General features: G+C 37.3%; 1 protein-coding gene across 1 annotated transcript; it reads left to right on the top strand.

The window, feature by feature from the left end:
* The first annotated feature begins 2,577 nt into the window (after positions 1–2,577).
* LOC144350280 (glutathione hydrolase 1 proenzyme-like) lies at positions 2,578–11,041 on the top strand. The gene is made up of 7 exons (XM_078008550.1): positions 2,578–2,596; positions 3,553–3,699; positions 3,920–4,059; positions 9,121–9,308; positions 9,593–9,827; positions 10,284–10,397; positions 10,720–11,041. The coding sequence occupies exons 1-7, from the start codon at positions 2,578–2,580 to the stop codon at positions 10,864–10,866; spliced, it is 990 nt and encodes a 329-aa protein (XP_077864676.1). The 3' UTR covers positions 10,867–11,041.
* The last annotated feature ends 583 nt before the right edge of the window (positions 11,042–11,624 follow it).

Below are 11,624 nucleotides of genomic sequence, written 5' to 3'. Positions count from 1 at the left end.
AGTAGAAGGTACTACTTGTATTTTAAATAATATACACACATTGGCCATATTACCAACAGGGTATGGCAAAAGTATGATGTATATTTTACCACCAATGCTCCTCAATATTATGCGGAAAGAGACAACAAGCCAACGGGGTAATGGGTTTCAGCTTTAGAACATTCACTAATGCATTGTCAACAGTTTCCGAGGTTTTAAGTCTAGATGCAATGGATTGCCTGCGATACCCTTTAACTTTCTTCTGGAACTCATCTCCACATTGAATGCAAGAACCTGCCATTCTCAATTTTCAGTTAAAATGTCAACTGCGCATGTTTCGTCATTGTCATGTGATCAGGTCACATGACAGAGGTCATCTTGAAATCCGTCGTTCAATCGATTAAATTACGTTCGGTCTAATTATACACAGAAATATATACTTTTCAAGAAGAAATAGTCCTTCATTTTCGGTCAGTAGATACCTAAGATGTTTGTGTTTGCAAGGATAACTTTTATTCGTTTTAAATTTCATTGAAATCGTTCGATAACATCAAAAATAGCGTGCGCCCCGGGATCCCGGGGCGGCGAACTGTGCGGTTCTCAATGGACGCGATCTGCAGCTCTATGGCCGCAACGTAATATCAAAATAGCTTAAGCGGCCAATAAGAGCTGCTAAACTGCAGCAAGGGCGGCTCCCGTGGAATGAACTATTTCTGCCTGGCATAAGTCTAGCGGCCAATGGTTTTGAGGTGGGACCATCACTAGCACATGCAATACAAGACAGCGGAGATCTGATTATAAATGACCTGCGGGTTGAGGTAAAGTGATTACCATCATTACCACTGGTTTTTGGACAGTTCATTATTACTACAGGGGTGGTTATACTGGTTTTGGACAATTCATTATTACTACAGGGGTGGTTAGGTTAGGTTAGGTTTTGGTAATTTGATTAACATTGTAACGGGTAGTTCATTATTACTACAGGGGTGGTTAGGTTAGGCTTTGGTGATTTGATTAACATTGTAACGGGCAGTTCATTATTACTTCAGGGGTGGTTAGGTTAGGTTTTTGTAATTTGATTAACATTGTAACGGGCAGTTCATTATTACTACAGGGGTGGTTATACTGGTTTTGGACAGCTCATTATTATTACAGGGGTGGTTAGGTTAGGTTTTGGTAATTTGATTAACGTTGTAACGGGCAGTTCATTATTACTACAGGGGTGGTTAGGTTAGGTTTTGGTAATTTGATTAACATTGTAACGGGCAGTTCATTATTACTACGGGGGTGGTTAGGTTAGGTTTTGGTAATTTGATTAACATTGTAACGGGCAGTTCATTATTACTACGGGGGTGGTTAAGTTAGGTTTTTTGTAATTTGATTAACATTGTAACGGGCAGTTCATTATTACTATAGGGGTGGTTAGGTTAGGTTTTGGTAATTTGATTAGCATTGTAACGGGCAGTTCATTATTACTACGGGGTGGTTAGATTAGGTTTTGGTAATTTGATTAGCATTGTAACGGGGCCATATAGCGCGGAATAAAGAAATAAAAATAACATTGTAACGGTCAGTCTATTATTACCTCATGGTTGGTTATGTTATATTTTCGTAATTTCATTATCATGTAACGGACAGTCAAATATTATTCCAGGGGTGGTTTAGTTATTTTTTTTAATTGCTTTAAAGCGGGAGGGTCGTTACCTGCGCACGCGCGGGAATTGAGTCCCAAGCAACGATAACAACACACGCTAAAAACGCAATGGCTCATGGGTAGACGCCTGTTTGTAAACAGTGACACGCTTTCGCTGGTTACCGGCGTCCTTTGCGAATGACAAATAGGACGCAGCGAACTCCGCACAGTTCGATGCGCGTTACTTATCATCACTGCACAAAGCAGCTTTGCATAGAACTCATTTGCATATTCGAATATGTTCGAACTACAAGACCCTGTCAGTTAACAAAGTTATGCGTAAGTCACTCGGTTACTTTAATCACTTTATTAAGAGGTTTCACGCCCTGACTCTAAATAAAATGTTCAGTTATTTATACAAAATATACATGACTTGCGTTAGAAAATTACAATCCTTTCCTACATGCCAAAGCACTAGTTTCTACTATAAATGACTAACTTTATAAACTTACTAGAACCTGTGTGTTCTATTGCTGCTAGACGCGCAAAATCGAACCCGTTCAAGCCAGAAATAGTATTGATATATTCACCAGAATACACGATGAACGGAAATGTTAGGAAACTTTTTTCAGTTAAATTAGTCTTTAATGTTTCTTTCCCAACTATATACGATAACAGAACGTTTTTTCTTCCAAGTTTTAGTGTATCACGTGCGCCATTTCACTACAGTAACATTACCTTGCAAAACATAGTCCGCGATAAAATGGTTCGTATTTGCGTTTTTATTGAGGTCTGACATTAATAAATAGTTCGGATGTCACATACGTTTTTTTCCCACTTTTTGTAGTACGTTTTCAGATCTAACAGGTACAAGAAAATGGCCGTGCGTAGTGAGGTGAGTGACCACAAAATTGAAGGCTGCCTGTGGCAGAGGCACTATTGCGTAAAGCGCAAAGGCCTCTGGGATGGAGATTGAGGACGCAGGTAACTAGTAATCGCCATATTGTTCCATTTAGGCCGGTTCTCCGGCCGGAAGAAACGTGACTGAGGGACGCAATTTGAAAACATTCAAAGTAACGTTCTGCGTAAACGTGACTGTAATACTATTATATTGCATTGTAATTGAGTTTAATTAAACATCAATTAAAACGCAACCATATAAAGGAACGTGTGAACCTTTTTATTACGGGGATGGTTATTTTAGATTTCGGTTATTGTTATTCACAAAAATATTGCACTTAGTACAGTTTGCAAGTTGTTCATATAAGCTGCGGACTTGTTCATATTTCACACTCACTGGACTTAGGTGATTGATTGGTTCCTCGAGCGTCGCCTGAACACGCTCAATCAACTGCAGCCCCAAACACGCCGCAAGCAGCAGTAAGAAGCCTATCCCAAGATATAAGGGCGCGGTTTGCGGCGATTAACGACGTAGATAGACATACATTCATTTTGCAGGGAAACGTTACTCAATCGCGACGTTCGTACAGGGAAATTCAATATCAGTCATATTACACTCTATAGCAACAAGTATCCAAGTACTATAACGACAATTAACCTTAGAGAAAAATTGCCTCCTAGATCTCGTTGAGAGAGAAAGAATCACGCGACTTTAGTGTCTTGTCTCTGAAATAGTGTGTCCTGTCACCCATCCACTGATTAAAATACTGGTTACACGGGTCAGGGAAAGCTAAATACCGATTTAGAGAAGAAAGTATTGTATGCAAAGCGCTGTAAAAAAGAAATCTTGCTTATTCAATAAAAATAAAAATGGTCAGATACATACTGCGAAAAATTTTGAATGATTTCAACAGGGCGACCCCCGCAAATACCACCTATTAGGTATATGTTCAACCCGCATTCACATGACCGGTATTTCAACGTTTTAAAAGTTGCCTGCCTATACTCAGATCACACAACTACGCTTTTTGTTTGTCTAGGGGGAATCATCACTGCCGAAGATCTAGAAATGTACGCAACGAAATTGAAAACCCCACTAAAGCTGACAATGGGTGACCTTGCATTATACTCTCCCTCCCCACCCGCGGGTGGCGCTGTTCTTTCCTTCATTATAAATATCTTGCAAGGTGAGTTACCAACTAAAGTTGCGTCCTAGTGAATCCGTCGGTGACAGTTCCAACTATCACAGAGACCCAGGAATGGTTCATATTCCGACACAAACATATCTTCAGTTATGTCAAGCTGGGTTATATTCGAATTTCAGTTATATTCGTATTACGTAACTCTGCTCTAATACTAATACTAATACTATCCAATACACATGTCACATTTACGATTGTGTTACAGGATATAATTTCACCAGAGAGAGTCTCATAGACGTACCAAATGCTGTTACCACGTATCACCGAATCACAGAGGCATTCAAACATGCGTTTGCTCACAGAACAGAACTTGGCGACGAAGACTTCGTTGAGACTGTCGATGAGGTGAACACGTAATTGCTATAATAATGCAAACTAATACGAATTTCCCAAACAATTGACTATACAGATACCCACTCTCAATCGTCCTCCATATTTTGCGAAAATCACACGACTTGCGCCCTCTAACGATTGCTGCGGACCAAGTATTTTGGTTAACGTTACGTTTATTCAAATTAGATTCTCGTATAATCCAAACTTAGTGAGTCAGTTGAGCGTGAAAATGAAACAAATCAGATTGACGGTACAGCAAAGCACGAGAACGCAGTGTGTCAACTGGTCAGTAATCGTGTCAATATGGCGGTCACCGTATCAATAACCTGGTCACCATGTCAATATTAGATTCTTCATGCCAATTTGGGAGGGAGAGGGCAGCATGCCAGCATGACCGCAATCGTACCAACATGGCAGTCAATCTGTCAGACATATTGCTTTGTCAGTTATAGACCATCTACTACTGTTTTGTTGGTTATAGACCATCTACTATTGTTTTGTCGGTTATAGACCATCTACTATTGTTTTGTCGGTTATAGGCCATCTACTATTGTTTTGTCGGCTATAGAACATCTACTATTGTTTTGTCGGTTATAGGCCATCTACTATTGTTTTGTCGGCTATAGAACATCTACAATTGTTTTGTCGGCTATAGAACATCTACTATTGTTTTCTTACTTATAGACCATCTACTATTATTTTTTGGTTATAGGCCATCTACTATTGTTTTGTCGGTTATAAACCATCTACTATTGTTTTGTCGGCTATAGACCATCTACTATTGTTCCGTCGGTTATAGAACATCTAATATTGTTTTCTTGGTTATATACCATCTACTATTGTTTTGTTGGTTATAGAACATCTACTATTGTTCTGTCGGTTATAGACCATTTACTATTGTTTTGTCGGTTATAGGCCATCTACTATTGTTTTGTCAGCTATAGAACATCTACTATTGTTTTCTTAGTTATAGACCATCTACTATTATTTTTTGGTTATAGGCCATCTACTATTGTTCTGTCGGTTATAGACCATCTAGTATTGTTTTGTCGGCTGAAGACCATCTACTATTGTTTTGTTGGTTATAGAACATCTACTATTATTTTGTCGGTTATAGGCCATCTACTACTGTTTCGTCAGTTATAGGCCATCTACTATTGTTTTGTCGGCTATAGACCATCTACTATTCTGTTGTCGGTTATAGACCATCTACTATTGTTCTCTTGGTTATAGATTATCTACTATTGTTTTGTTGGTTATAGAACATCTACTATTGTTTCGTCGGTTATAGACCATCTACTATTGTTTTGTCGGCTATAGACCATCTACTATTGTTTTCTTGGTTATAGACCATCTACTATTGTTTTGTCGGCTATAGACCATCTACTATTGTTCTCTTGGTTATAGATTATGTACTATTGTTTTGTTGGTTATATAACTTCTACTATTGTTTCGTCGGTTATAGACCATCTACTATTGTTTTGTCGGCTATAGACCATCTACTATTGTTTTCTTGGTTATAGACCATCTACTATTATTTTTTTGGTTATAGGCCATCTACTATTGTTCTGTCAGTTATAGACCATCTACTATTGTTTTGTCGACTATAGAACATCTACTATTGTTTTCTTAGTTATAGACCATCTACTATTATTTTGTTGGTTATAGAACATCTACTATTGTTCTGTCGGTTATAGACTATCTACTATTGTTTTGTCGGCTATAGAACATCTACTATTGTTCTGTCGGTTATAGAACATCTACTATTGTTTTCTTAATTATAGACCATCTACTATTATTTTTTTGGTTATAGGCCATCTACTATTGATCTGTAGGTTATAGACCATCTACTATTGTTTTGTCGGCTATAGAACATCTACTATTGTTTTCTTAGTTATAGACCATCTACTATTATTTTTTGGTTATAGGTCATCTACTATTGTTCTGTCAGTTATAGACCATCTACTACTGTTTCGTCAGTTATAGGCCATCTACTATTGTTTTGTCGGCTATAGACCATCTACTATTGTGTTGTCGGTTATAGACCATCTACTATTGTTTTGTCGGCTATAGACCATCTACTATTGTTCTGTCGGTTATAGAACATCTAATATTGTTTTCTTGGTTACAGACCATCTACTATTGTTTTGTTGGTTATAGAACATCTACTATTGTTTTGTTGGTTATAGAACATCTACTATTGTTCTGTCGGTTATAGACCATCTACTATTGTTTCGTCGGCTATAGACCATCTACTATTGTTTTGTCGGCTATATACCATCTACTACTGTTTTCTTAGTTATAGACCATCTACTATAATTTTTTGGTTATAGGCCATCTACTATTGTTCTGTCGGTTATAGACCATCTAGTATTGTTTTGTCGGCTGAAGACCATCTACTATTGTTTTGTTGGTTATAGAACATCTACTATTATTTTGTCGGTTATAGGCCATCTACTACTGTTTCGTCAGTTATAGGCCATCTACTATTGTTTTGTCGGCTATAGACCATCTACTATTGTGTTGTCGGTTATAGACCATCTACTATTGTTTCGTCGGCTATAGACCATCTACTATTGTTTTGTCGGCTATATACCATCTACTATTGTTTTTGTTGGTTATAGACCATCTACTATTGTTTTGTCGGCTATAGACCATCTACTATTGTTTTGTCGGCTATAGATTATCTACTATTGTTTTGTCGGTTATAGACAATCTACTATTGTTCCGCCGGTTATATGCCATCTGCTATTGTTTTGTCGGCTATAGATCATCTACTATTGTTCTCTTGGTTATAGATTATCTACTATTGTTTTGTTGATTATACAACATCTACTATTGTTTCGTCGGTTATAGACCATCTACTATTGTTTTGTCGGCTATAGACCATCTACTATTGTTTTCTTGGTTATAGACCATCTACTATTGTTTTGTCGGCTATAGAACATCTACTATTGTTTTGTCGGTTATAGGCCATCTACTATTGTTTTGTCGGCTATAGAACATCTACTATTGTTCTGTCGGTTATAGGCCATCTACTATTGTTTTGTCGGTTATAGAACATCCACTATTGTTTTGTCGGCTATAGAACATCAACTATTGTTTTCTTAGTTAAAGACCATCTACTATTATTTTTGGTTATAGGTCATCTACTATTGTTCTGTCGGTTATAGACCATCTACTATTGTTTTGTCGGCTATAGACCATCTACTATTATTCTGTCGGTATAGAACATCTAATATTGTTTTCTTGGTTATAGACCATCTACTATTGTTTTGTTGGTTATAGAACATCTACTATTTTTCTGTCGGTTATAGACCATCTACTATTGTTTTGTCGGTTATAGGCCATCTACTATTGTTTTGTCGGCTATAGAACATCTACTATTGTTTTCTTAGTTATAGACCATCTTCTATTATTTTTTGGTTATAGGCCATCTACTATTGTTCTGTCGGTTATAGACCATCTAGTATTGTTTTGTCGGCTGAAGACCATTTACTATTGTTTTGTTGGTTATAGAACATCTACTATTATTTTGTCGGTTATAGGCCATCTACTACTGTTTCGTCAGTTATAGGCTATCTACTATTGTTTTGAAGGCTATAGACCATCTACTATTGTGTTGTCGGTTATAGACCATCTACTATTGTTTCGTTGGCTATAGACCATCTACTATTGTTTTGTCGGCTATATACCATCCACTATTGTTTTCGTTGGTTATAGACCATCTACTATTGTTTTGTCGGCTATAGACCATCTACTATTGTTTTGTCGGTTATAGATTATCTACTATTGTTTTGTCGGTTATAGACCATCTACTATTGTTCCGCCGGTTATAGGCCATCTACTATTGTTTTGTCGGCTATAGACCATCTACTATTGTTCTCTTGGTTATAGATTATCTACTATTGCTATCTTGGTTATAGACCATCTACTATTGTTTTGTAGGTTATAGAACATCTAATATTGTTTTCTTGGTTATAGATCATCTACTATTGTTTTGTTGGTTATAGACCATCTACTATTGTTTTCTTGGTTATACACCATCTGCTATTGTTTTGTCGGTTATAGACCATCTACTATTGTTTTGTTGGTTATAGGCTATCTACTACTGTTTTGTCGGTTATAGACCGTCTACTATTGTTTTGTTAGTTATAGACCATCTACTACTGTTTTGTTGTTTATAGACCATCTACTATTGTTTTGTCGGTTATAGACCATCTACTACTGTTTTGTTGGTTATAGACCATCTACTACTGTTTTGTTGGTTATAGACCATCTACTATTGTTCTATTTGTCATAGACTATCTACTATTGTTCTGTCAGTTATAGACCATCTACTATTGTTTTCTTGGTTATGACCATCTACTTATGTTTTGTCGGTTATAGGCCACCTACTACTGTTTTGTCGATTATAGACCATCTACTACTGTTTTGTTAGTTATAGACCATCTACTACTGTTTTGTTGGTTATAGACCATCTACTATTGTTTTCTTGGTTATGACCATCTACTTATGTTTTGTCGGTTATAGGCCACCTACTACTGTTTTGTCGGTTATAGACCATCTACTACTGTTTTGTTAGTTATAGACCATCTACTACTGTTTTGTTGGTTATAGACCATCTACTATTGTTTTGTTTGTCATAGACCATCTACTATTGTTCTGTCAGTTATAGACCATCTACTATTGTTTTCTTGGTTATGACCATCTACTTGTGTTTTGTCGGTTATAGGCCATCTACTACTGTTTTGTCGGTTATAGACCATCTACTATTGTTTTGTTAGTTATAGACCATCTACTATTGTTTTGTTTGTCATTGACCATCTACTAACTGTTTCGTTGCTTAAAGACTATCTACTATTCTTCTGTTCTTTATATGCCATCCACTATTGTTTGTTGGTTATAGGCCATCTACTATTGTGTTGCTCAAAGACTTTACATGTTCTCTCAATCACACCGGATGGGCAAACAATATATTTTATGAATATTATGGCATATGAATATACCACAGAGAGATAAAAAACATGGGATCAACTTTTTTTTAAAGAAAAATGTAGTTGTGTCATTTAGGTTGTAGACGACATGATGTCTAAGGATTATGCTGCTAAAATTCGAGAAATGATACATGACAATACAACACATGGAATTGGCTACTATGGCGCAATATTGTCAATTGGTGAAGATCATGGGACGTCACATCTGTCCGTGGTAGACCAGTATGGAAACTCCGTGTCCGTCACGAGTACGATTAACACTCTGTAAGTCTAACACAATTTATTTTTTAAAGAATATTTGTTTTGTAATTAGGTTACCAATGTAAGACAACAAAAGTTACGATGTTGGAATCTGTCTTCAGTGTGCACTGTGCTATCACTTGTACCGTAGAAAGTAGCGTAATTCACTACTTGTACTTTCAATAATTGTCCGATGCAATGTACCAACACTAATATCATAACTGGATTTCTAGAATTGTTCTTTTTGTCTGCAGAGAACAATTAATACAAACCTGTAAAAAAAAGATCATTAAACTTTCTTGTTTCAGATTTGGTTCAACCGTCGTCGGGTCTAGGACAGGAATCATTTTTAACAATGAGATGGATGACTTCTCATCACCAAACATAACGAATTTCTTTGGGCTACCTCCCTCGCCGGCCAATTTCATTGAACCAGGTAAACGCCCTCTATCGTCGATGAATCCGTCTATTGATAAAAATGGTAATGTGGTTCTGTCAATTGGAGGGTCTGGAGGTACGAAAATACCCACTTCCGTGTCGCAGGTGAGGTCACATTTCGATTGTTTCCGATTATAACAATGTCTTCATTATAATATCTTCAACTTTACCTTGAACTTTAAAGGACAGTAGTCGTCGCGCTATGCTTGTGCGAGATATAAAGATGGCGACTTTGACTGTTGAGCAGATACAAACTGAGACATTACCAACCTTTAGTTAGGTGATTGGAAGATATCGAAGCAATCACCGGTGGTTATTAGTGCAAGTCGCGCTCAGGTCAAACCTCATACTTGAGATTTCCATTAGAAGAGCGCATTGGGCTGTGGGTAAATCAATGTTTATCAACACAAATGTTGCACATGCGCAACGCGACGACCACCACCTTTTAATTATGACTGCATTGAATAAAAGTAATGACTACATTGAATATGAGTTTTGGATGCGAGTAATGACTCATTAGATATGAAAGATGACCCCATTGTATTAATAATTTCATTCCAGTCTGCAATGAACCTGTTATGGTTTGGAGAGAATTTGGGTGATTCAATAAGCAAACTCCGAATTCATCACCAACTGAGTCCAAATGAACTACTTTATGAAGAGAACTTCCCTGCTGTGAGTATTACTCTACACACGATTATTGTATGTGCTATATTTTCACAAGATCAAATCATGGCTTCCTGAATTTCAAGCGGGAGGGTTGTCACCTGCGCACGCGCGGGAATTGAAGCGACGATAGCGCAAAGGCTCATGGGTAGACGCTTGTTTGTAAACAATGACAAGCTATGACCATTTGACGCATGCGCAGGTGACGACTCTCCCGCTTTGAATATGAACAACAGCATTACGTCATTATCGTATCACACATGCTGTGATGTGTGATCTTAATAAATATACATTTAGCATTGTCCTTTATCATCTCCACTTTTTACTGCAGGCGATTATTGAGGGACTTAAAGAAAAGAATCACAATACATCATCGGACTATGGGACAAATTCCGCGGTGCAAGCTATATACAGTCTCGACGAACAACTCCACGCATGCTCAGATGCGAGAAAGGGTGGAATTCCAGCTGGATTTTAATTAACTTTGCAAGTCTCACCTCGTGCCAACCAGAGCGAGTTCAAGTAGGCTCGACGTGATTAATATATTTAACCATCAACTCATACAACAAATCGTTACATTTTATCTCAGGCAATGTGTACTAAAGTAAACAATCTATTTTTGATATGATAAATCAAAGAAATTATAATAATAAGCTAGTTGTTGCTCCGATTTATGAGATACAATAAAAAAGCGTTTGTTTGTTGTTTGCTTACACGAAATTCGAGCGCTTTTTGGCGCGTTTTGTGGTTGAATGTTCCCACATCGTATGTTAATTGAATTTCTTCCAAAGCTTCAGAAGGGTGTATACAAAACGAAGACCGAAGACCGAAGATGAGAGACCGGATCCGGAAGACGGAAGATGGCCAATGACGCATATTTTAACAGTTTAATTTCCCACAGAAAATCTATTTGAGTAAACAATGAATACTTATATAAATGTGCGATATGTCACTACATTGTGTTAAATAATGAACAAACATTGCAGCATTGACAAATGCCGATTCAACACTCAGAAATTCCACAAATTGAAATGTAGGAATTTGCACACAGCCAAGATTTATTTATTCGGCTGTCGCAGAATTCCTAATATAAACCTTTATTCACCGTCGATAGCGCGTGCCTCTGGTGCGTTTCTATGGTAAATTGGTCGTAGGGCATCAAACGCGAAGTCACGTGATTTTGTCATTCAAAGGCCTGTGGTCGTCGCGCAGCGCATGCTCGAATTTCATGTCAAC

The sequence above is a fragment of the Saccoglossus kowalevskii genome, chromosome 7 (assembly GCF_978046115.1).
Source record: "Saccoglossus kowalevskii chromosome 7, keSacKowa6.1, whole genome shotgun sequence".
Classification (NCBI taxonomy): domain Eukaryota; kingdom Metazoa; phylum Hemichordata; class Enteropneusta; family Harrimaniidae; genus Saccoglossus; species Saccoglossus kowalevskii.
This window is presented reverse-complemented; position numbering and strand designations above follow the sequence as displayed.